The 26,074-nt window shown below is 40.0% G+C and overlaps 2 protein-coding genes across 5 annotated transcripts; both read left to right on the forward strand.

Annotated features, from left to right (window-relative positions):
* Positions 1-748: 748 nt before the first annotated feature.
* Positions 749-25,608, forward strand: LOC136430016 (medium-chain acyl-CoA ligase ACSF2, mitochondrial-like). 4 transcript variants are annotated; one of them, XM_066420237.1, is made up of 18 exons: positions 749-948; positions 2,612-2,804; positions 3,166-3,294; positions 3,834-3,902; positions 4,190-4,317; positions 4,521-4,568; positions 4,829-4,946; positions 5,229-5,324; positions 5,848-5,987; positions 6,270-6,364; positions 6,707-6,783; positions 22,016-22,269; positions 22,663-22,717; positions 22,870-22,956; positions 23,253-23,305; positions 23,974-24,034; positions 24,446-24,517; positions 25,015-25,608. In XM_066420237.1, exons 2-18 carry the CDS (start codon positions 2,652-2,654, stop codon positions 25,078-25,080), a joined length of 1,701 nt encoding a protein of 566 aa, XP_066276334.1. In that variant the 5' UTR covers positions 749-948; positions 2,612-2,651; the 3' UTR covers positions 25,081-25,608. The 4 variants fall into 4 exon arrangements, with proteins under 4 accessions (XP_066276334.1, XP_066276333.1, XP_066276332.1 ...); XM_066420236.1 differs by lacking the exons at positions 22,016-22,269; positions 22,663-22,717; positions 22,870-22,956; ... (2 more) ...; positions 24,446-24,517; positions 25,015-25,608 and adding exons at positions 7,252-7,505; positions 7,872-7,926; positions 8,087-8,173; ... (2 more) ...; positions 9,775-9,846; positions 10,195-10,975 and having other exon boundaries at positions 757-972; XM_066420235.1 differs by lacking the exons at positions 22,016-22,269; positions 22,663-22,717; positions 22,870-22,956; ... (2 more) ...; positions 24,446-24,517; positions 25,015-25,608 and adding exons at positions 7,252-7,505; positions 7,872-7,926; positions 8,087-8,173; ... (2 more) ...; positions 9,775-9,846; positions 10,195-10,975 and having other exon boundaries at positions 757-948.
* On the forward strand, positions 13,255-20,062 carry LOC136430017 (medium-chain acyl-CoA ligase ACSF2, mitochondrial-like). The gene is made up of 6 exons (XM_066420240.1): positions 13,255-13,557; positions 14,631-14,759; positions 18,586-18,654; positions 18,937-19,064; positions 19,328-19,772; positions 19,967-20,062. The coding sequence occupies exons 1-5, from the start codon at positions 13,405-13,407 to the stop codon at positions 19,383-19,385; spliced, it is 537 nt and encodes a 178-aa protein (XP_066276337.1). The 5' UTR covers positions 13,255-13,404; the 3' UTR covers positions 19,386-19,772; positions 19,967-20,062.
* Positions 25,609-26,074: the final 466 nt, after the last annotated feature.

Here is a 26,074-nt window from a genome sequence, read left to right on the forward strand (position 1 = left end):
CCAGCAGACGGAAGTTAAGGATCAAAACAAAAATTCTACAACCGGAGACGAAATCCAGGCAATGTCTACAGGAGCAGGAATCTTAATTAAGTCCAGGGTATTATGTCACTAGGAAGGATAATGTCACTAGGTGGTAAGTGATTTGTACGGAGCCATAAATGAAGTGTAAGTCGGTTTCAATGGCGGACAGGCACGAATTCGATGTTGTTTCCTTGCGCGCGTTGCATTGTGGGTGCTAGTGCAACTAAGCTGGGGCACAGCATGATTGTACATAAGGATGTATCTACTGCCTTAAACCAATAAAACAAACAGCTAGAAATAAACTAAGCACTGCAGCCTATCATCGAAAGCCGAATATGTCACAGGCTTTGCTTGTTTGTTTGCATTGCATACCCGGTAAACCGCCTCATGGCGTAACACACCAGGTTTGTACTGAAAAGCTAGTAAAAGCTGCATATCCGGACTCATTCAGTTCATCCACTAACACCTGGAAGACTCTTTTCGATAAGTGTGGTGGGTTCTTTTACGTGCTTGAGGTGTGGCTCTCCTCAAACATGGACCGCCCCTTACCGTTCTAACCGAGGTACGCCCCTAACCGAATGTAGCTACTTATTTTCACTTGTGTGAAGTGAGGGAATTTGTGTGAAGTGCCTTTCCCAAGGGCACAACGTCAACGGGACAAGTCAGGGGACCCCAGATTTGAACATAGGACTTTTGGGTTCTGAGCCAAACGCTCTGCCATTACGTCACCGCGACGCCTGTAACAGGAAGAGTGCAATGCCCATCCCACCATGTGACTCGGCCGAGTGACTAAAGGTCACCTGGACGTGCTGACAGAACATCACAAGACACCTGTACCATCACAGGAACATCAAACTTCCCTCTACACCTTCCCGGCACTCATGTCATAAGTTAAACTGCACAATTGTTACAAGAACCACCACCGAGGTAGGTCGACGATTTTGTGCCTAGGTAAGAATGGAGGGTGTGGGGCACCCATGCAAGAATGATAAGAATGAATGAATGAATAACCTTTATTGCTCGACAATTGTACACAGTACAATGTATGGAAACAATGACAAACCAATCAATACAACTAATACTATACTAGCTTTTTCTAAATACTATGACTACAAGAATATGGCGTACTGACCTAATGTATGGTAAACGTTTCTGTATTTTACGATACATTTTTTCTTTTGTAAAGCGATTGTATATGTGTTGGCCTAAGTACGTAGATATGGTGTCAGGGCATGGAATAAGGAGATTGAAAGTGTCTGTGTTTGTCTTTGGCAATGGTTTACTGGATTTACATGTAATCATGTTCATACGTTTCAGTCTACAATGTATCTACAGTATATGCAGGGTATTACAAATGAAATTTAGGTTCAACGCTATCTTGACATGATATGCCAAGAACTAAAGGAGACAACTTGTAGAAACGCGATAAGAACAAGTCACGAGGGAAGTCGTTTCAGCGGACTTTGCCCAATGGCAAATATAACTGGCCTAATTACGCAACCCGTGTTTGCACACGACATTTCACTTTACTTTACTTAATTTCACTTATTAGAGTCTAACAGTGGTCTCTGAGGCATAACAAACTTCGGAACTTCTAGTAAAGTATAACCATCCGGATATGATTTGATATGTGCATCGCCCAACCAGATCATTGAAGCCCAAACCTCGTGTAGAAGTAATACTTTCATTGCTATTCGGGTAAGAGAGGATGTTGACAGAGGGCCAAAGGCTATATCACTTATTCCTTTGTGGCCAAAACAAAATTGGGAATTTCGAACCGCTGAAACCCGTCGAACAGTGCAGTTGTTATCTTCGCAAAGAACAAATAAACAAGCGGACGTACAAGCAAACAAAATGAGCACACGCACTGTCATGGTCTGATTCCTTTGTTGCCCCGAACCCTGCGTTACGAAATGTCACTAGTAAGGGGGGAGGGTAAAGCGCAGAGTCCACCTAACATAATGTGGAGGACATGCTAAAAGGTACATTTACTGTTACTTGCTGATGGGAAAGACCCCTGGCGTAGAGGCAAACAGAAGGACGCACCTTCGTCTTCGTTCGTTCGCAGTTAATGTGTGCTGTTTTGGTGCCTTACTTTACCAGTCTCCAGTTGCACTCCACCGTTATGTGGCGTCGTGGGGCGTAATGGTTAGAACGTTCGGCTGTCTAACAAAGGGACCCACCGCATCTTTCGAGAAAGAGTGGGGGCATGCCCCGATGTGAGTGGATCAAAATATCCCGGCCTAAATGGGGGAGGGAATTTCCCGAGCAGCCTTCGTAACCCCTGCTTCTCCTAATAGGAGCTATGCTTGTCTCGAGCAGTGATGTTTCTGACCCAGGGTGAAGAGATACTACTACTGTAACAGTAACAATTAGTTCAGTGCTTTGATGAGTGGCCCCCTACGTCCTTGCACTGAGCGAGTTTGTTAAAAGAAGTCGTACAATACAGAGTGAATAGAAACAGTTCAAAGTTCAAATCATTATGGTTCTCGTTTTCTCTCTACTGGCCCTTTACATCCATTCCTTCCGTGACATGTGACGAATGGAAGTGTATCACAGTATGACAATCTGACTTTGCATCTTCGTACAGGCTTATCTTGTCCTAGCTCATCTCATCTTAAGCTTAGACCATGAGTTACCTGAAATCCCGCTGTGACGAGCCCTTTGTGGACGTGACACTGGGGCAGCTGCTGGACGACACCTCGGCAAGATGGCCCGAGAAGGAGGCTTACGTCTTCAGGAAGCAAGGCGTGAGGATGACGTTTCCTAAACTTAAAGAAGAGGTAGGAAAAGTGGCTTCGCTTACTTTGAAATCATGCCATCTTCTTTAAGATCTTCATGTCATTTCCATAGCTCTGATAAAGTTTGTACCTACTTTACTTTACATCATCATTAGTGTTGTAAGGGATTGCGTTCGTCATTTTGGATGGTGACATAAAGACGGTGGCCCGTGTTGGGATAAGCCTCAAGCGTCAAACCTCTGCAGGTAAAAAAGCAACAACACACTTATCGAGAAGAGTAGGGGCGACCCGGTGTGCTTGGCCAAGAACGCGAGCCGTAACGAAGCCGAATTGCACTACCACTAGCACCTCAATTGAGGATGACTGCTTTACCTTTAACTTTACCGACATTCCTCCTATACAGGCAGAAAGACTTGCTGCTGGACTCATGTCTATCGGAGTGGGCCGTGGTGACGTGGTTGCCTGGGTCGTCAGTACCAGGCCGGAGTGGATCGCTCTGTGCTTTGCCGTATCAAAGATAGGCGCCATTGCTGTAAGTCTCTTTTATCAGACTGTCAAATGTTTGCCAATGACACTGAATATTAGAAAAGCAGAAATGTCGCCTAAGCTAAAAAAAAAGTCACGTTTGAATGGTTCGTTCAACTATTCAATAATGCACTTATTTCAGAATGTCAATGATACTAACCACTGTAGCCGGTGCTTAGGTCCCAATTGCGCCGGTGCCCGTCGGGGGTGTAGTCGCGGCCGGGCCCCGAGGCCACAAGTTTGTACGGGTAGACTGCCGGGTACCGGGGGTACCTCCACGTGTTCGCACGATTAGCTCACGGCGTTTATTTATCACAGGGTCCCGCGTTGATTCTAAATCCAAGTTAAACTGATTCTGGGCCCCGGTCGGGCCCCAAAATAGCCCGACAGCCACAGGGTGTCCCTACGGGGTAATATAAGGGTCACTCCCGAAAGTGCCCAAAACAGCCGGGCGCTCGGGGCGCCGTTTGCCTAAGCATGAGCGAGGGGGACATTGCTGGGATCTAACCACACTTCTCTGTTCGTACATGTACTGTATGTGTGTAGATGCCGCTCAGCCCCGAGTACTTTTTGTGGTCTAATGACAAGGAAATCACAGAACAAGCTTTAGAAAAGGTAACCAGACTTTCTATATTTTGTCCTATTTATGCGGTTATTCAAGACAAGAAAAGTAGGCATCGTTTATTTTCAGTGCTTGTGCCAAAACCTTAAAAAAGAAGATGATTTTGTCCAAAATGCCTACTATATATATATATACTGAGCAGATGAATGAGAACTTAATAACTAATAGTCATGTAATTATAATACCGTATTATTCACTTGTTGAACAATACATTATTCAGTAGTCTCAAGTCATTAATAGCAGACTTTTAACTTAGTTTTATTATCTATCTCAAACTCAGGTTAAATTGAAAGTTCTTGTGATGGAAAATCAACCGGCCTCTGAACACTTTGAGGGGACAATACCATTCCTTCATAAGATGTTTCCGGAAACAAGGTCATCCAAGACAAGGAACCTTACCATTGAAAAGTACGTATTGTTTCACCAACGAAAATATAAATGGTGTGGCATGGCCGCTGTCTTTTTTAACGCGTATTGTTTGTTGAGTTTGATAAGGGTGTTGCAGAAAGACCAAACAAACATTTAGTTTGTTTGGTTTTTCTGACTATCCCGAGGAAAATACATTGTTACTTGCTAAAGTTATTTCAATATTTTGCATATCGTTCTATCAGGGTGCCAAGCCTTTCATCTATTGTCCTCATTGGCGACAGGACAGACACGTAAGTATGATATTGATGACTGAATTTTGAATTTTTTAATGTGCAAATGAATTCAGGGTTGTTGATTCATCTTTAAAAACTTTATGCATGAAACGAACTTATATGAAATATATCTAATTTCAATAGTATTCATAACATCTATGTACAAATGATTGCATTCAATATACTGTGCACGGCTTTGGCAATCACATGATCTCTATAATGAATTTCGGCTTACGTTTTTTGTGGTACCTTTGCCCAAAGTTCTTTATCATCTTCAGAAACGTATTTTACAACCTGGAAGACATAGCAGACACCGTAGGTGAGGACACAACGCGCATACAACACGCCCAGCGTCAGACTGATAGTCACGATACGGTTTTCTTGACTTTCACTTCAGTAAGTCTACGTCTATTCACTGTTCCCTTATGTCTCTGTAAACGAGAATGCAGCTAAAACGGGGAAATCCTTGAATACTAAAACATGTTGTGCAAAATTTGTAGGGAAATTAAAAATCCATTCAATTTTATCTACTTAATTCCAGACAGGAAGACGCAATAATAAGCCAGTGAATTCGTAAAAAGTATAACATATTCATACTCAGGAGTCTGTATAACAATGCCTTCAAGCAGTTATTTGAAACAGTGCTAAACCATGATGGTATCTATCTACATCACACAGGGAAGTACTGGAGTTCCCAAGTGTGTTGAACATAGCAGCCACACACTCATTAACAACAGTGGTCTTCATGCCAAGACTATTGGGATGACCAACAAGGTAACGGTAGACCTTTGTATAGTTTTCACCATTGTCAAGTCAACTAAATTGCCTTTTCAAACCCTAGGGTTCGGGGCCAGCTAGAGCATTCCTGAAACAAACGAATGTTGCAAGAATCAAACAATAGCATACCCCCCCCCCCCCAAAAAAAAATGTTACTCAAGCAACTGGATAAATTTTTGAAACGGTCAGACGTTTCAGACAGCATCAGCTATCTGGAGAACCAGGTTTTATACCAAAACTCTGAATTGAAATGTTAATGAGGTGAAGACAATTTACAGGATGGTTCAATAGAAGACTGAGTCAAGAAAAGGTTGTTTGCTACTAAGTCAATTAGCTCCGGTTGTTTTAGTACAGGAACTAATTATGTGTGTCCGGGGGGAGGGGAGTTCATTACCCCAAGTGCCTGAAAGTTCGACGCGTAGACCTCCTTTCCTGCTGAGGGTATGATTTTTTTATTATGTTATATAGATGTGGATAACATGTGCTAGCGATAACATGTACCATTTCTAACACTCTACAGAACATGGTGCTGCACTCCATAGATCTGACTGAGTTCCCGTGGGCCTTCCTGTTTGCCTTCACCGAGGGATGCACTCTTGTGTTCCCTAGCGACACCCCACCCACGGCGTCTGAAATTTTGTCTGCTCTGTTGGAAGAAAGGTGATTATCATCTTGTCAACATGCCATAACATAAAATCGAACAAAAGTCAAGAGAAGCAAACAAATAAAAAACAAACAAACAAACAAACAAACTGGCAGGTGTGGGCTATAGAATATCATTTTGTATATACGAGTAATGAAACATTTCTATTTTGCTCTCATGTCCGGGGCAGGCCACAAGCTTAAGGTGAAAGATAGGATGACTTAAACGACGTTCCAGTTGTCTATCACACTGAACAACGCGTGTTATATCTAGAAACTGATCTCTGTGACAATTTCCAGGTGCGAAGCCAGCTCCTTTATGTACGTGAAGACGCTGCATGACTTGGTTCATGATCCAGAGGTGAAGGCATTTGACTTGACATTCCTGGAACAAGGTACATCAAAACACCTTTTGTAATCTGTACAATCTAAATCATCTTGCTCTCTTTCACAATCGAAAAACTGTTTTCTCCTTCAATTTTGTCTTCAGTACCAAAACCATTTTTTTCAAATTGGAAGTAGACATTTATAAAAAAAATCAAACAGTTTCGTGCTGCTAGAACGACTGCTAATACATACAATTCTCTTAGACCTAGTGGCAAATCCTCGAGGCAGAAATGAAATATTTTTTCACAGAATGGGACACGCCGAATTGTATATTACATCCATCACTATGTTAAGCATGCCAATGATGAACATGGAATAGAAAATATTAAGTAAACGTTTCAATCTTCCAGTCACTGTTGGTGGAAATGTTGTGTCCAAACGCCTTCAACAGGATGCTGCTGCAGTCTTCCCCAATGCGGACATACTGGTGAGTACACTCAACTGACAACGGTAAATGGCAAATATAACATATACTTACATAATTCCACCGGGGTACATAATTCCGTTGCCCTGAAAAGATACGTCCAAACAGATCTCCAACCAAATGGCCCCTAGTATAATGCACTCCTACATGTACATAAAAATTATGCATACTAGGGGTAGCCTGACTAAATAGCGCTCCTAGCGGCTGGCCCGACGGATACTGCCGGGTCATTAACCCCCGCCAGCGAGATCTTGGGTAAACACAGGCTAATATCAGGGGGTGCTGCACTAGAGATCCCTCAAACCCACTGTTTTTTAAAGTGGAGGATTTATGTAACCCGGTGGATAAATGTTAATGTGGGTTATATGTTTAAAGAGTTTTTAAAGTTTGTCAGCGGCAATGACTGATGAAGCACACATGCCAATGTCGACTTATGTCCAGTTCTAACCATTTGGACTTTCTCTTCCCAAGACTCTCTACGGCACGACTGAAACCTTACACTTGGCAACGACACTAGGCGACATGACGGACGAACAGCGGCAATCTACGGTAGGTCATCTACTGCCACACTTAGAGATGAAACTCGTGGACAGACACGGTCAGATCGTCCCCTTACAACACGAGGGGGAAGTCTGGGTTCGAGGCTACTCTGTGCTCAAGTGTTACCGAGGAGATGAAGAGAAAACTGCAGAGGTCAAGACGACAGACGGGTGGTTAAAAACTGGGTAAGTCATGTCTATCGGTTAAATGTGCCACCTGTGTGAATAAATGAACTGTATTGCCCTATTCAAGAAAGCTATCTAAGCTTAACAACAAACTGGAAAGTACATCATGTGGTGTCATGCTCCGCGACCAAGAGATCATGATGTTGGGTACAGTAAACATATTGTATGCTATTTCTGTACACAGTGTACCAATAAGTCTTTTTACCAGTCCTCTGGTCCTTCTCAGGCTATACGAATATGATGTTAGCTACTTAAGATTTGAATGGATTAGCATGGATCTTACGTAAAACGTGTAGGATGAATGTTAACAATATCAAGAGTCATAAAATGTGATCTGCTTTTTCCCATGTTTTTTTTAACTTGCAGTGACATCGGAATCCTTGATGAAAATGGTTTGCTTAAGATTGTGGGAAGGACAAAAGTAAGCGGAAATCTACTACCAAATTTAATGCTGTATTCGTATTCTAATAAATATTTTGACGACCTCCATACATATGGTATTGGGGCTGTATTTCCCCTGTTTTGGTACCTGCTGTTTTTACCTATGATATATATCATGGTTACGCAATTTCTGATTTTAGGACGTGATCTTAAAGAACGCAGAACAAATTTATCCTGCCATGGTGGAGCGAGTACTGCAGACTCATCCCAAAATATTGGATGTTAAGGTTGCAAATCATGTTGATATTTCTGCTCCTTTTTTTTTACCCTTTCCTCAAAAACACATACACTGCAGCTTAAAACTACAAATGCAATCAATCGCAGAAGTAAATATCAATTTAAAACTTCAAATAACAAAATAATCACTTTTAAAGTTATCACTGTGTCTTTTCTGCATTTTATTGTTTTGTATGTAAATATTGTGTAATAACTGTGAAGAATACTGTGTGTTTTTTTCCTGTTTCACTAGGTTGTTGGTGTACCAGACCCCGCCAACGTGGAAGAGATCTGTGCCTGTATCATGTAAATGCCTCTCAGATATACTTAGATATATCAAATGTACTTATTGATCTATACTACGAATTTTCAGATTTTAATGACCATCCTAGAAAATTCCATTCTTATAGGGTGTATTGTCAAAAAACACAAATATCTGTTCTTATAAGTTTTGTCCGGATCCGATTAGATACGAAGCTAATTTATAATTACTGCTACATCATGTATAATAGGCCTATCTAGGTGTTTAATGCGACATGTCCCTCTTGCTTGTATAGATGCATGGTAGAAGTAGGAATATTGACAAAGAGTATGATCATACTAACTTTTATTCGTTAGTAAATGCTTAAAGATTATGTTTCCCCGCTTTATCTAATATGCCCTTTGAGTTAGAAATCGCAACAAGAATGTTGAAGTTCTTGACTGAACACATTCCATTTCATGATTACAGATTGAAGAACGGCCACACTTTACAGTCTCATGAGATGAGGGAGTACTCGGAGGCCAATGGGGTAAATACAGCCATGTTAAGAATAGATAAGCCCACTCGGAGATTCAAGTACGCATGTGGAGTGTGAGGCCCCTGGGACGTAAACACAAAACCCGTATGGCCATTGTTATGCAAATCGAAACAAACCAATGTCGAGACGACAACTGTTTACAAGCCAGTGGCCTTCACCTTTGACACTGCACATGCGAACTCTAATTTTCGAGTGACCTTGAAGGACTTAGCGTGGAAGTAGCTACCTTGGTACCCGGACTGGGATCTGGCCGTTCAGCAAGTTCCTTCGGCGGCGGCCCAACGCAGTAAGCCCGCCGATCTGAATTAGCGCTACGGGGGAGTTGACCGGCCGATCCCAGTCTGGTTCCCAGGGTAGGAAGCAGTAGAATAAGGCTTGATTTTTTTAAATGAGACCAACGAACTGGATTTTCCATACACCCCCTTCATGAGACAAGACCTAGTCATTAATCATGAGTATAATACAATCCATCTAGCCTCCACCATGCCCTCCTGACGGGCGTATGGATCGTAGAATTAGGCAGGAAAACAAATCAGCCAGTAGAGTCAGTTCACGGTGAAGATCATATTTCGTCCGCCTGCAAATGAAACTCTGGCAAATATTCTCCATATTTAGTAAGTTAGTAGTTAGTCTGATAGAGACTGCAATCCAGCCGATGATGCCTAGATTAACTTGTTTACACACCAAGTGAAGGCAAAATCCTTCTGACGGAGGTGGTTTTGTGGTTGAATACACACGTCGATTTGTTGTTGCTAGACGTGCATGGGATACATTTAAAGAATAGAAAGACCAATTTCGATATCTCTTTCCAGTTGCTTGAGGAGTTTACCCCTGGGTACTTCATTTCTATGGAAAGTTTTCCAAAGACTTCGACAGGACGAAAGGTATGAATTTTTTTATGCTTGTAAACAAATATCATCTCTGGTCAAATGTTCTAACTATGCCATGTCATACAAGTGACTGCAGTTAAGTTCTAGCTATCAGCATCCAAATATTGGATTCAAGTTACCAACATTTGGGACCCAACCCTTCGGGTAGGGAGTAGAACCTCTTACAAACTGCTCCAGGGTGTTGTCTTTTCAGCCCTACTTTTACATGTTACAAAATGTTTCAATTATGAGGTCGAGGGTTACAAAAGTCAAATTTACATCGCTTTGACATCGCCGTCAGGTGGAATTGGGGCAGACTGACATCGATAATTAAACATGACAAATGCAATCTCTTTCAAACAGATCGACAGGAAGAGAATCAGAGCTCTTGCCATGGAAAAGCTGGCATTTCAGGAAGATGACGAGTAACGTATCGAGGACAACATCACAACTGTCGATCTCACACAATTGTGGCGTTTAAGAGTTCAACATTTCTACAATTTTGTCAGTAAACGATACTTCTAGATGAATATCAATATCATATTCACTGGAAGTTTAGTAAGTTGATAAGGACCAGTGTGAAGTTTGCAACTTTTTAATATCTATTATAACATACCTAAGAAATAAAAGAGTTTGGAAAACTAGACAGATGGTACAACGATGGCTCTCAACTTTGTTATTGTCAGTAATGTATTAGACGCTATCAGTTTTTGATTATCAAAGCTGGAATTGATATTGAATGATTTGATGGGGTCAAGACAAATGCATGACAAATATGCCTATCAATTAGCAATTGGTAAGTATTAGTACAAAGCAAAAAATATGAAATTTTAAAGCGGAAGATTCTATGCAAATGGTATGGAGATGTCTTGTTTTACTCGTATGAGAAATTCTTTGTGTTCGTGGGATTATCTACTGGATCTATAATATCTCATGAAACCACCGTGACGGCTATTCTTGTGCATAATCAATCATTCTTAATATGGATTGCGAATATCCAATGATTGTAAATCCCATTCTCATCCCATACTACACACTCTTGTATTAGGTAGATTAGACTTATGCCGAACTGTAGTTATGTGCTAGTAGATGCCATACTCTGTACCTTGTACAATGGTTGTGGAATAAAGTTATTATTATCAAAGACTTGTGGTATGTGTTCTATGACCTGGTAAAACACATATATTCTGCTAACTACATCAATATTGCTGGCACGTTGTGTACTAAAGTTGAAGGCAAGGTGTTCAATATTTTTTCCTATTCAAGCAGTTATCAAAGACTAAAAATAAGTTAGATAGATGGATACATATTAGATAGATGAGCAGATAGATACTACTATTAGATAGATAGACAGATTAAGTTGCGCCATCCAAACTGATCTTAAGCTAAACGTTTCAACTGATTACATTATCAAATAATCACAACGTGAATAAATACATCGCATTCTTAACATCACGTGCTGAAATTGCCCTTTGCACAGGTCATCAAAACGTTAGAGTGAGTATCTGATATCCCTATAACTTCCACCACACCTCTTCGCTGCATAACCCCCATCGCACTACATTCATTCCGGATTCTGTAGAAATTAAAAGATGAATTTGAACGCTCAAGCAGAGGAAATATTTCCGTGCAAAGACTATTGCCCCCCCCCCTCCCCCTGTGACACCATCAAGGCCATAGGACTAGTTCTTCGTTAAAGTCGGAACTCGGAACCTTTATTATCGATGCTGAATCTTCTCCACATTATCATCTTGTCTATCCACTGCTGATTATGGATCATTGTGTATTCATCCTTACTTATCAGCGAGAAACGGCACGAAGTTTGAAAGTTGAAGGCACCATGCTCAGTGGCTTGAAGATACATTCCGTGGAAGGTGTAGGGACGACCTCTCAGTCTAGTACCTTCAGTGCGAAGTGCTGCAGGATGGTGGAGAACAGGAGGAAGACACCCGAAGATCGAACTTACATTGTTGGTTGCAGAGTGGAGAGGCAAGCATGTGTACCTATTCAACCAATCCTCTTGGCTCCAAAGTTGCCTCTATTCGTCCTTGATACTTTCTAAAAATTCCAGATTTCCGTCATCTAGCTACTCTTTGAGAGCCAGTGGACTTAGCCACAGCGATTTACATGGCGAGATATGGGTCGTCAATTTGTAGTATGCTTAAGCTGACCTTTGCACCACCCAGTCGAACGATTTGCGCTATCTTGATCCCAAGACACGCAATGGTCTGTCTTTGCGATTCACAGCTCTGTAACGTCATTTATGAATACGATGTATCAATATATTCCGTCATCCTTTAGGCTGAGTTTGCCCTTATAATTGATTCAGAATTTTCACATGGTAACGGAAAATACTTAAGTACTGACTTGCACCACAAAGATGTCGCATAATGGCGGCTTTATCAACAAAGATTTTTCTTAGCTTCACGCGCGGAAAAGAGAGGGAATGTTGTATTGATAGCTTATCCTCACCGGTGTCGGTAACAGCGTGTAACGGCGGTAACAATGTAAATCCTCTACTATCGTTAGGTAAATTTTGAGACCATATTCTGTTTCCTTTTTTCTGATAACTCCCTCTCATGGATTAACGAGGACTGAATCAGACAGAGCCAACAAATGTGGCAGTCGTAACCATACGTGAAGTCCAGACCGCATGCCAACGTCACTTACCCCCTGGGACACTGTACTCTATTCAAGGTACAAGTGTACATAATATAGATCGTTTCAAGAAAGCCTAATTACAACGTTGTGTACGCTTTGTGATGTGTGCGAGTGCCACTGTTTTGACCCCTTTGAAAATAACATGACAAAAATGGAAGAGTCCAAGACATGTAGTTTTTTACACGCGGATAAGAATGACATAAACAGAGGTTTCAGTTGTATTGATACTGCTCAAGTTCTGTGAGGTTCTTGACCCTCAACTTGCAGCCAGGATGTGCCTCACGTGGTTCCTGTCGACGAATTAAATACAAGGTTGCAGTAACATTCGTTAATGCGAGGACAAGACCCGCCCCCTTTTTAACACCTCTTATTTTGTCGGCAAGGTCGAAAGTCATGGCCACGTCCATTAATGGCTGAGTCCTTGATAAATGACAAAAACATGCACATATTACAGAAGCAGCCCGCAACCTCACTACCTGGAGAATATACTGAAAAACCACTGAAAGTAGGTATACATATTACGTTGTTCGTCTTAATCACTTTCTCACAGATTGTTGACATAATTCGATACGAAGGTCTAAACTCTGCTGCTGGTGGTGGAGATGATACGACTCCTGTTTACAGTATTTGACATCTGCGGATGACTTCCGTGATTGGAATACACGCCATCTTTCATTACGTTCGCGACGCCATGCGAAACATTTCTTGGAACGTGATCTATCACTTACAAATCAGTGTGAAACAAACGTCTGCCCCGCCAGATTTTCCTCGGATAACTCGAGAAGCCTTGTTGGTTTCTAAGTGCTTTTAACAAATATTATTGTCCACAGGTATTTCTTATATTTCTGTAATGTTTCCGTGCATGTGTCGTGAACACCATAACTCATAAGCTCACCAGTATCCCGTATCACCATGAGTTACCTGAAGTCCCGCTGTGATGAGCCCCTTGTGGACGTGACACTGGGACAGCTGCTGGACGACACCGCGGCAAGATGGCCCGAGAAGGAGGCTTACGTCTTCAGGAAGCAAGGCATGAGGATGACGTTTCCTAAACTTAAGGAAGAGGTATTAATATCATTATATTCAACAAGAAAGAACACATCTCAAAACGTAGCTTTCAATTATTCTCCAAAAACATAGATTGAAGTGGTTTTATCTTATTCTTACCTAGGTGTTGTCTTCACAGCTAGGTGTAGCTTTAACACATCGATGGAAGCACTACAGAAGGAGGAACTACGAGCATTCGACAGTAAATGTACTCTTTGGGAACAAGGGCTCCCATGATATCAGGCTACTTTAAGTTGTTTGATCAATATACGCTCGCGGATGCAATATTTTAAAAGCACTCCTATCCTGACGGGCATGTGAAACAGGCGGCTAATTCCGTGCATGTTATGTGCGTGAGTTTTGTGCTAAGCAGATATTGGGTGGTGTGTCGTCCTTTGAATAGCTTTACCAGCTGGTTTCTGATATCTGATTTCAATTAAGGACAAGCAAATGTTAGACTGCGGCTTTCTTCACTTCCATTAAATGCCTCTATCTCAGATGGAGAGGAAAATCGACAGATATCACTTGTGCAAATAAAGATCCAATTTGCATAATTGGTAAGACAATACTGATGTGAATTTCATTCTTGGGGTATTTGGAAGTCAAGTGAAGTCGAACATTATCAGATATAAATCATGCAAATTAGGGCCTTTTTGAAAACTTCTTTCTTTCTTATTATGCGTCTGTGTCTTCGAACCTATAAATCAAGATCCTTTTGATGGATTTGTCTGAAATTTGGCAGGTGGGTATAAAACAACTTATTATAATAAGCTCCCCTCTCGCTGGACCCGCGGCACGCTAGCGGCGTCGCTGCGGCCGATCGAATTGACAAAGCAGTCAAGGAATTTCATCGACAAAAAACGAATTTTTTAAAGCTTTGCGTGTTTTGTCGCCTTTTTGGTCATACTTGTACGTTTTGAATGATACTCCCATTATAAAATCGGGGTAACATAAATCCACTTTAGGACTCAACGACGCCGCCAGCGTGCCGCGGGTCCAGTGAGAGTGGGGCTTTAGTCACATCGCAAACACCATAATTACTTCACTGAGGTTTGTGTGCGGACTCTTGTTAATCCATTGTTCCTATACAGGCGGACCGTTTGGCTGCTGGACTCATGTCTATCGGAGTGGGCCGTGGTGACGTGGTTGCCTGGGTCATCAGCACCAGGCCGGAGTGGATCGCTCTGTGCTTTGCCGCATCAAAGATAGGAGCCGTTGCTGTAAGTTTCCTTTATCAATGTTTTTCTATCTATCTATCTATCTATCTATCTATCTATCTATCTATCTATCTATCTATCTATCTATCTATCTATCTATCTATCTATCTATCTATCTATCTATCTATCTATCTATCTATCTATCTATCCATCTATCTATGTCTAACACGTTACGTCACTTCACCTAAATGTACAAGGTTAAAATATATCCGGGATTAAAAAAGAAGGAGTATTAAGGATACATGCTAGATGCAACATCAGTATTATTTCTAGCTACTTATTATATATCACAGGTAAAATCCATATATTCAACCGACAACATATGCACCTGGTCCTCTATCTGTAGATGTAACAACTGCCTTGCAACTTGATATCATATACCTCTTGTTTTTCTCTTATTCATTTCTAATATTCCTTAATTTGTACTGTAGTTTTATTACTGTTCTATTTACTATCAGGATGAAAAGGAGAAGAAGAAGAATTTACTCTCATTTTTGTACTATTTAGATGTTAAGCTTTTACGAGCAAATGTCTGTAAGGATCAAACAATGGTGGCAGGGGTCAAAAAATAGATTTGGCTCATATTTTGCACAGTGATAGTACTTGGCCCACAACCCCTCAAAATAGCTTTCTTTCTTCTCAAAACCAATTGTTGCCATGGCAACAGGCCTAACAAGTTTTGGGGCCATTTTCCCTCATTTGGGCATGTCGAAAACATGAAAATTGGCTTACTTTAGGACAATATTACGAGCACATGCTTGAATATTAGGGAAAAATAAAAACGATGCTAAAAAGAATAACTCTTGAGCTTTTCTAAGGTAGCTTCAAACTTTTAAGAAAGTCAACTTGAAGTGCTTGGGCAGCCTGAAAACAATACAGTGTTTTAGGCTTTTCAAAAAACGTAATATTTGCCCCACTTTGTAGCGCTGTAAGTACAAAGATGGTGATTTTTTTTGCTTCAAATTCAAACCTTATGTACATGATTATATTTGCTATAAATTGCATGCTTGCAAAGTTTGGGGTCTTATTTGGTTGTCACGTGGTTGCCCTCAGAAGTAGGTCATTTTTCATGTTTGACGTAAAATATGATTTTGAGCCATATTCAAGATGCAATATCTGAAAAGGTAGAACACTGATCTAACTTAACTTTATGTCAAAGGTAACCTTATGTATTGTCTATCAAATGAGTGCTTGTAGAGGTTGGGGTCTTGTTCCGTTTTCGTGAACTTGTCCCTAAAAGTAGGCCATTTTGTGAACATGTGCAGAAATAGGCATTTTGGGCTGTGTTTTATGCTCAGAGAATCTCAAAGTGGGGTATTGTTTGAATTCAAATTTGAATCCCAGTACTGACCCCATGTATTGTCTATCAATTGAGTGCTTGTAGAGGTTGGGGTCTTGTTTCATTGCCGTGAAGTTGTCCCTAAAAGTAGGCCATTTCTTAATATGTGCAGAAATTGACATTTTGGGCTATGTTGATGTTTTGAAAATGTCAAAGTGGGATGTTGTTTTAGTACAAATTTCTACTAGAAGTAACCCCAGGTATAGTCTATCAATTGAGTGCTTGTAGACGTTGGGGTCTTGTTTCGATGCTGTGCACTTGTCCCTAAAAGTACGTGTAGGTCATATTCTTCACATGTGAAGCCTATAGCAATTTGCACTTATGTGTAAAGCTTTGATGATGTCCAAGTAGGATGTTATTTGAATTCAATTCTTTAGCAGTACAGAAGTGCCTCATGTGTTATCTATCAAATGCATGATTATAGAAGTTCGGATGGTGTTGCTGTGTATTTGTCCCCTAAAGTAGGCCATATTTTGGACAATGTTCAGAAATAATATTTAGCACTACGTTAAGTATTGAATCTTTTTAAAGTAGTTTTTTTATTTAAATTCTTTATGACGATAAAGCTATATTGTCTTCCGATGATTCTTGTGATTTCCGGTATTACACTTTGGATAGTGTTTTCCCCTGCTCACTAGAGGCATTTTGGTGACGCCTCAGGGGCTATCTTAATAGTAGATATATTGTGTGCAGTTTGCAAGAATTCTAGAAATTGTACAGGAATGTGAAAGTCAACGGGACGATAACTCAAGAATGCCTAGATAGATTGTCGTCATATTTGGTAGGTGGGTAGGTCTTTGTGAGACCTTGAAATGATTGGCTTTTGGGCCCCCTATAGCTAGTGACTTTCTATGGTACTGCAGAGGAACTTTCACTTTAGATATCTCTTATTTGAACATGCTATGGTCATGATATTTCAGTGGTAGATAGCTCTTTGTTGGAAAGATCGTCCCTGTAGATTTGGATCCACTAGCGGATCCCCTAGTGCTAAAAAGAAAAACCCTATATTGCTATCTCGGTGCGGATCATTACCATTTCGCCCAGCTTCCAGAGTACTGTGGATCTCCCCTCACACAATACATGGAGTAACATTTTTTTAGTAAAAGATTGAATTCAAACAACATCCCTTTTGGACATTTTAAAAGCACCAAACATAGCCTAAATATGGCCTACTTTAAGGGACAAGTTCACGGCAATGAAACAAGATCCCAACCTCTACAAGCACTCAATTGATAGACTATACCTGGGGTTACTTCTAGTAGAAATTTGTACTAAAACAACATCCCACTTTGACATTTTCAAAACATCAACATAGCCCAAAATGTCAATTTCTGCACATATTAAGAAATGGCCTACTTTTAGGGACAACTTCACGGCAATGAAACAAGACCCCAACCTCTACAAGCACTCAATTGATAGACAATACATGGGGTCAGTACTGGGATTCAAATTTGAATTCAAACAATACCCCACTTTGAGATTCTCTGAGCATAAAACACAGCCCAAAATGCCTATTTCTGCACATGTTCACAAAATGGCCTACTTTTAGGGACAAGTTCACGAAAACGGAACAAGACCCCAACCTCTACAAGCACTCATTTGATAGACAATACATAAGGTTACCTTTGACATAAAGTTAAGTTAGATCAGTGTTCTACCTTTTCAGATATTGCATCTTGAATATGGCTCAAAATTATATTTTACGTCAAACATGAAAAATGACCTACTTCTGAGGGCAACCACGTGACAACCAAATAAGACCCCAAACTTTGCAAGCATGCAATTGATAGCAAATATAATCATGTACATAAGGTTTGAATTTGAAGCAAAAAAAATCACCATCTTTGTACTTACAGCGCTACAAAGTGGGGCAAATATTACGTTTTTTGAAAAGCCTAAAACACTGTATTGTTTTCAGGCTGCCCAAGCACTTCAAGTTGACTTTCTTAAAAGTTTGAAGCTACCTTAGAAAAGCTCAAGAGTTATTCTTTTTAGCATCGTTTTTATTTTTCCCTAATATTCAAGCATGTGCTCGTAATATTGTCCTAAAGTAAGCCAATTTTCATGTTTTCGACATGCCCAAATGAGGGAAAATGGCCCCAAAACTTGTTAGGCCTGTTGCCATGGCAACAATTGGTTTTGAGAAGAAAGAAAGCTATTTTGAGGGGTTGTGGGCCAAGTACTATCACTGTGCAAAATATGAGCCAAATCTATTTTTTGACCCCTGCCACCATTGTTTGATCCTTACAGACATTTGCTCTTACTATATTTATTTTCAGTTGTATTGTATATTTGTTGAGGAGCCGGTCCTGTAGAGAAACCAGGTTTCTGTTGTCGGCTCCTTACAGATTTTTAATCTATGAACCTGAATATATACATAAATAAGTATTACTATATACACTTATTACCCAAGGGTACCTACTGCTGTACCTGTGGGGCACATTGTTCAAATCTAATTATAAAAACTCTTTTTTCTTCGTTTATACAAAGATGCCTCTCAGCCGTGAATACTTCTTATGGTATAATAACAAGGAAATCACACAACACGCGCTTCAAAAGGTAACAATCATTTCAATATTTGTCCTGTTTGAGTGGATATAAAAGACTAGAGAAATAAGCGGCGTTTATCTGTAGTGTATGTTCAGAATTATACTGAAGATCCTTTAGTCTAGACTGTCTGATGGGAGGAACTTGATATTTGACAGTCATGTACATGTAGCCAATATTCGCTTGATAAAAATTTGGTTCCGCGTGAAGGACATCAAAACAACACACTTTACGCACGATAGTAGTCTGAAAGTCATTAATGGCAGGACATAATCAACTCTACTTACAACCCAGATTAAATCGAAAGTGCTCGTGATGGAAAATCAACCGGCCTCTGAACACTTTGAGGGAACTATACCATTCCTTCATAAGATGTTTCCGGAGACAAGGTCATGCAAGACAAGGGACCTGACCATCAAAAAGTATGTATAATTTTACGAAATTGAACGAAGACAGCAAAATAACGTAGCGTTGCTGCATTCTTTATAAGGATTTTGTAAAGTTTGAAAATAGTTTTGTAGGTATGGCAAACAAACAACCTTTTTCTGAATTGTCCGTCTATGAGAATGAAATCTTTTACTATGTGGAAAATCACTCTTTTGAATTACGGTGTCTGACTATCTAACGAAACAAATTGTTACCACTTGCTAAAGATATTTCTACATCTTACATATCCATCCAACAGGGTGCCGATCTTGTCATCAATCGTCATCATAGGCGACAGGACGCACTCGTATGTATGAAATTAGTAAATATGCAAATGAAGTTAGCTTTCTCCATTCATCCATCTCTGAAATACTAATAGAGCTTTACACACGAAACAAGTTTTGTATGATGTATCATTTATGTATTTTACATAATGCACATACTTTCAATAGTAGTTTCTATTCCTTACATCTATGTAGGAATTGTTTTGTACTACCATACTACTGTGCACAGCGTTGGTAATCCATAATGAATTGCGGTTTCAGTTTCTTTTATGTCCAGAGTTCCTTGTTATTTTCAGAAGCGTCTTTTACAACCTGGAAGACATAAAGAGTGCAGTACTTGATGACAACATAAAGACGCGCATACAGCACGCCCAGTGTCAGACCGATTGTCACGACACGGTTTTCTTAGCCTTTACCTCAGTAAGACTACACAATGTTCCCTTATGTCTGTAAACCTTGTGATTTCTCCACCCCCTAAGAAGTAAAGATGAACTTAGTCCAGATATTTAACAAATGGATTGTTTTAGAAACTTAATCACATCCATACTAAACCCATATGACAAAACAGTTATTTCAAACAGAACGTAACTATGATCTTTATTTCTATTACACAGGGAAGTACTGGAGTTCCCAAGTGTGTTGAACATAGCAGCCACACTCTCATCAACAACAGCAGACTTCATGCCAAGACTATTGGGATAAGCAATAAGGTAAGGTAGACTTTTTGTACCATACGTATACCTTCTATTGTAATCTCAATAACGTTATTTGGATTGAACGTAAATTGCCTTTTTAAACTCAAGGAGTCGGGGACAACCAGGGTATTCATGAAATCTATGAATGCTTTTTAAAATTCTACAGAACATGGTGCTGCACGTCATAGACTTGACCGAGTCCCCGTGGTCCTTCATGTCTTCCTTCACCGCAGGATGTACTCTTGTGTTCCCTCGCGAAGCCCCACCGACGGCGTCTGAGGTCTGCCATGCTCTGTTAGAAGAAAGGTGATTGCCATCTTGTTGTCATTAAAAAACCCATAGCATAAAATCAAACAGAAGACAAAACAAAACAATCAATCTGGCAGATGTAAGCTACAGAATATATATTGTTATGGTTATATTTCCACCTTTTCCTATGTCCAGGACAGGTTGCAAGACGGTAGACAAGGTTATTTAGAAGACTTGTCAGTTGTCGTACGTGTGAAGTATGTGTACATAGAAACTGATCTTTTTGACAATTTCCAGGTGCAAAGCCACCTCCTTTATGTACGTGAAGACTTTACATGACTTGGTGAATGACCCAGGGTTGAAGACATATGACTGGACATTCCTGGAACAAGGTACAAAAGCACGCCTCTTGTATTCTCTACTAACTAATTCATCCTACTTTCTTACACCATTAAAATGATATTAATCTCTTTCAATTTTATGTTTAGGATCAATATCCTTTTTACAAAACTGAAAGTAGTCATTTCTGAACAAATCAAACCCGTACGGTCAGAACAACTTGGTCGGGTTAGGCAAACTTATGATAAGAGATGGGTTAGGCAGCCCAGATACGCTGTCCAGGCACGAGCCCGAATTCGAACACGTATTCGATTTGCGGTCGAAATGGTAAACGTTTTGTTTGATTAACATCAGATCGCACAAAGTCCATGGTTCGGGTTCTGAAGAAAATAAAGAGATTTTTTTTGGTTTTAGTTTTGACAACCGCGTCAATGCGTTGTTCTAGTAACGTTTTTCGGTTATGCCTTTTACGTGTTAAACCACGGCACAAAACAAAATCATTGATTTTAAGAGCAATTAATTTTTTCTCATTATCGCTTTCTGATCAAAATTGCCCAATAATGCTATTATTCAATTTCTTTGACGGGGGCTAATTTTGAACAAAAATTCGTTGTATCTTATGTTTTCAGTCGTCATCTTAGACGGAAAAGCCTTGGACAAAAATGATTTGTATGAGGTAGGCTCCCATCTTGTAAAATATCATGGTGGAAGGTGTTCTTACCACCTGTGGGTAGACCCATGAAAAAAAAAACAATTGTGTGCTTTTTTAACCAAAACTTCATGTTAAGCAAACCAATGACTGACTCACTGGACGTCGCCATTCTTTCAGTCACTGTTGGTGGAAATGTTGTGTCCAAACGCCTTCAACAGGATGCTGCTGCGGTCTTCCCCAATGCGGAAATACTGGTGAGTACACTCAACTGACAACGGTAAATGGCAAATATAGCATATGCTTAGTATACATAATCCCACCAGGGTGCATAATTCCATTGTCCTGAAAAGATACGTCCAAACAGATCTCCAACCATATGGCCCAAGTATAATGCACTCCTACATGTATATGAAAAATTGTACATATTAGGGGTAGCCTGACTAAATAGCGCTCCTAGCGGCTGGCCCGACGGCTACTGCCGGGTCATTAACTTCCGCCAGCGAGAGCTTGTGCAAACACAGACTAATACCAGGGGATGCTGCACTAGAGATCCCTCAAACTTATTGTTTTTTTTTAAGTGGCGGATTTATGTAACCCGGTTGATAAATGTTAATGTGGGTTATATGTTTAAAGAGTTTTTAAAGTTTGTCAACGTCAATGACTGATGAAGCACTCATGCTAATGTCAACTTATGTCTAGTACTAACCTTTTGGACTTTCTCTTCCAAGACTCTCTACGGCACGACTGAGACCTTACACTTGGCAACGACACTAGGTGACATGACGGACGAACAGCGGCAATCTACGGTGGGGCATCTACTGCCACACTTGGAGATGAAACTCGTGGACAGACACGGTCAGATCGTCCCCTTGCAGCACGAGGGAGAAGTTTGGGTTCGAGGCTACTCTGTGCTCAAGTGTTACCGAGGAGATGAAGAGAAAACTGCAGAGGTGAAGACGACAGACGGGTGGTTGAAAACCGGGTAGGTCATGTTTATCGGTAAAATGTGCCACCTGTGTGAATAGATAAACTGTATTGCCCTACAATTGACTAAGAAAGCTGTGTAAGCTTAACAACAAACTGGATCATGGAAAGTACATCATGTGGTGTCATGCTCCGCACCCTAGAGCCCCTGGTTTTGAAGATCATGATGTTGGGTACAGTAAAAATTTTGCATGCTATTTCTATACACAATGTACCAACAAGTCTTTTTACCAGTCCTCTGGTCCTTCTCAGGCTATACGAATATGATGTTAGCTACTTAATATTTGAATGGATTAGCAGGGATTTTACATAATACGTGTAGGATGAATGTTAACAATATCAAGAGTCATAAAATGTGATCTTCTTTTTCACATGTTGGTTTAACTTGCAGTGACATCGGAATCCTTGATGAAAACGGTTTGCTTAAGATTGTGGGAAGGATAAAAGTAAGTGGAAATCTACTTAATGCTGTATTCGTATTTCAATAAACATTTTGACGACCTCCATACATATGGTATTGGGGTTGTATTACTTCTCTTTTGGTTCTTGCGGTTTCATCTGTCATATACATCATCAGTTTCTCATACATTTTTTATAGGACGTGATTTTGAAGAACGCGGAAAAAATCTATCCTGTCATGGTGGAGCGAGTCCTGCAGACCCATCCCAAAATATTGGATGTTAAGGTACAAAGTCATGTTGATATTTCTGCTGCACTTTTTTTACCCTTTTCCTCCAAAATACATAAACCGCAGCTTAAAACTACAAATTAAATCATGGAGGTAAATATCACTTTAAAACTTCACAGAATAATTCCTTTTGAAGTTATCACTGTGTATTTTCTGTGACCTAAACTGTTTATTTAATGTGTATTTACTGACAAAAAAATGTGTATCTACTGTGTATTTACTGACAAAATACTGTGTATTCACTGTGTAAAACACTGTGTAAAACACTGTGTATGTCTTTCCTGTTTCATCAGGTTGTTGGTGTACCAGACCCCGCAAACGTGGAAGAGATCTGTGCCTGTATCATGTAAATACCTCCCAGATATACTCTGATATATAAAATATGCTTATTGATCTATAGTGCACATTTCAAAATTTAATGACCATTCTCGGGAATTTCTTTCTTATGTATTATCATATATAGTGTTGTACTTCCTGTTGTTATGTTGATCCACTTCCATAAGTAACTCAGTCACAGACATATAGTTGCGTCTATAGTTCTTGTAATGATAATGGTTAGTAGTGGTACAACAGTGTGTATGCTCAATCCGGTGGTCCTGGCGGAAAGAGATAGAATGTCCTCAGTGTCCGGTCTTTGAGTACTGCCTACTTAATACTCATGGTTGGACTATTCTATACAGATGGTAGGGGTGCTTTCTATCTGTTATTAATACTGATATCACAACATTGTCCAAACGTTGATAACGTTACCTGTTCTTATTCTTTTGTCCGATGTAACATAAACAAATAGGAATAATTGCGCTGCATCATTTGTGGATGGAATATCTAGATGTCTGTTGGTACATGTATATGTTCATAGTCAATTCAAAACTCTATTGCTTGAGAAGACACATGGCAGATCTTGGATTATTGACAAAGATAAGATCTGTCCATTAGTGAATTTTTAAAGACAATGCTTTCCCGTTTCATGTAGTTGAACATCTTTACTGAAAGATTTCTATTTAATGATCACAGATTGAAGAGCGGCCACACTTTACAGTCTCGGGAGATGAGGGAATACTCGGAGGCCAACGGGGTAAATACAGTCATGATCAATTTGACTATGATAAAGGTTGCGATAAAGGTTCTTTTTTAAGCGAGGCCTACAAAGAGCTGCATATATCCAAAAGGCATACGATTTATATCTGCTTCACTGGTTCAAGACCTAGTCATTAACCAAGTATGATACAATCCATCCGTAGCTGGTGGAATCACGCTGTTCACAAACCAAGTCATGAAAGCATAATCCTTCTGACGGAAGTACTATGATATTGAGACTGAATACACATGTCGATTTGTTGTCGCTAAAAGGGCATTACGCTAATGAAGGTTAGACATCCAGGTAATAAGATACGCCAAAAATAGTTACTCAAGCAACGTGATAAAATTTTACGTGCATGGGATACATTTAAAGAATAAAATGACCGATTCAAATATCTATTTCTAGCTGCTTGAGGAGTTTACGCCTGGGTACTTCATATTTCTGGAAAGTTTCCCCAAGACTTCGACTGGACGAAAGGTATGGATTTTTAATGCTTTCAAAGAAATATCACCTCTTGTCCAAGGTTCTAACTATGCCATGTCATACAAGTGACTGCAGTTCTAAATAACAGCATGCAAATATTGGATTCAAGTCACCAACCTGTGAGAATCAAACCCTTCGGCCAGTGGGACCTCTTACAAACTACACCAGGGTGTTAGTGGAGCAACACCCCTATTCTACGAGGGCGGCGACCTCGCTGCGATCGAGCGATTTGGCAGAGCGCTCAAAGAATTTCACAGATGAAATAAACGAATCCTATTATTCAGTCATACTTTTGCATGATATTCCAATTATTAAGTCGAGGGTTACACCAGGGGGGTTATAACCACCCTGGTTACACAAATCCAAGTTAGGTCGCTGCGATGTCGCCCTCTATAAGTGGGGCCTAACTGACATCGATGGTTCTACACGACTTGAAGTTAAAGTCATTGGTTGATTAATTGATTGATTGACATACATTCTCTTTGAAACAGGTTGACAGGAAGAGGATCAGAGCTCTTGCTATGGAAAAGTTGGCCTTACAGGAGGGTGACGAGTAAAGTATCGAGGACAACATTTCTACAATTTTGTCAGTTCACGATGCTTCTAGATATATATCAATATCGTCACTTTTGGGTGCCAGCATATTCACTGGCAGTTTATAAGTTGATAAGAAGCAGTGCAATGTTGGGAACTCTTTGATATTTATCTATATTTTATCTGTAATATCTTATAACATAACTAAGAAGTAAAAGATTTTGGTGAACTAGACGGATGATGCAAAGATGGTTCTCAACGTTGTTATTATTAGTAATTTATTGGACGTTATCAGTCACTTTGTTTGTGATTGTTAAAGCTGGAATTGGTATTGAACGATTTGATGAAGTCAAGATAAATAAGTCACATATGTGCCTTTTAATTAGCAATGGGGAATCATTCGTATAAAAACAAACTGAGTCAATCTGAACAGTTTGGTGCTATGAAATGTTATACAGATGTATATGTTTTACACGTTTGAGAAATTGTTTGTGTTCGTGAAATTATCTACTGGATCTATGATATCTCATAAAATCACGGCTATTCTTGTGCATGATTAATCATTCTTGATAAGGATTGCGAATTAATAACAAAGGCTTTAGTATGTGTTCTATGACCTAATACCGTAGTAGAAACGCATATAGTCTGTCATCAGCACCAATACTGCTGGTACGTTGTGGGCTGAAGTTAAAGGCAAGGTAATCATGCTGTTCTATATTTTGTCCTTTTCAATGGCGGATATCAAATTACAATATCAGATAGCTAGACTACAGATAGAATGTATCTTAAGCTAAGTTTGTTTCATTCTCAAGCGGTGTATACAACCTCGAGTAATCATAACGTTGCTTAAGTGTTGACGTAATCTTCGCATTCTTATATCACGTGCTATAATTGCCCTTTGCACAGGTCATCAAAAAGTTAGAGTGAAGATCTAATATCTCCATAACTTCCACTACACCTTTACGCAGTTTAACCCCTATCTTCCTACATTCATTACATATTCTGTAGATAAAAAGA

Source organism: Branchiostoma lanceolatum, chromosome 3, assembly GCF_035083965.1.
Source record: "Branchiostoma lanceolatum isolate klBraLanc5 chromosome 3, klBraLanc5.hap2, whole genome shotgun sequence".
Classification (NCBI taxonomy): domain Eukaryota; kingdom Metazoa; phylum Chordata; class Leptocardii; order Amphioxiformes; family Branchiostomatidae; genus Branchiostoma; species Branchiostoma lanceolatum.

Coding starts and splice junctions, on each gene's coding strand:
- LOC136430017 (XM_066420240.1), top strand. CDS start 13,405: ATGAGTTACCTGAAGTCCCGCTGTGATGAGCCCCTTGTGGACGTGACA. Junction 14,760..18,585: donor CAAAGATAGGAGCCGTTGCT/GTAAGTTTCCTT, acceptor GTTTATACAAAG/ATGCCTCTCAGCCGTGAATA. Junction 19,065..19,327: donor AGGGACCTGACCATCAAAAA/GTATGTATAATT, acceptor TCCATCCAACAG/GGTGCCGATCTTGTCATCAA.
- LOC136430016 (XM_066420237.1), top strand. CDS start 2,652: ATGAGTTACCTGAAATCCCGCTGTGACGAGCCCTTTGTGGACGTGACA. Junction 3,903..4,189: donor CAGAACAAGCTTTAGAAAAG/GTAACCAGACTT, acceptor TCTCAAACTCAG/GTTAAATTGAAAGTTCTTGT. Junction 4,318..4,520: donor AGGAACCTTACCATTGAAAA/GTACGTATTGTT, acceptor TCGTTCTATCAG/GGTGCCAAGCCTTTCATCTA.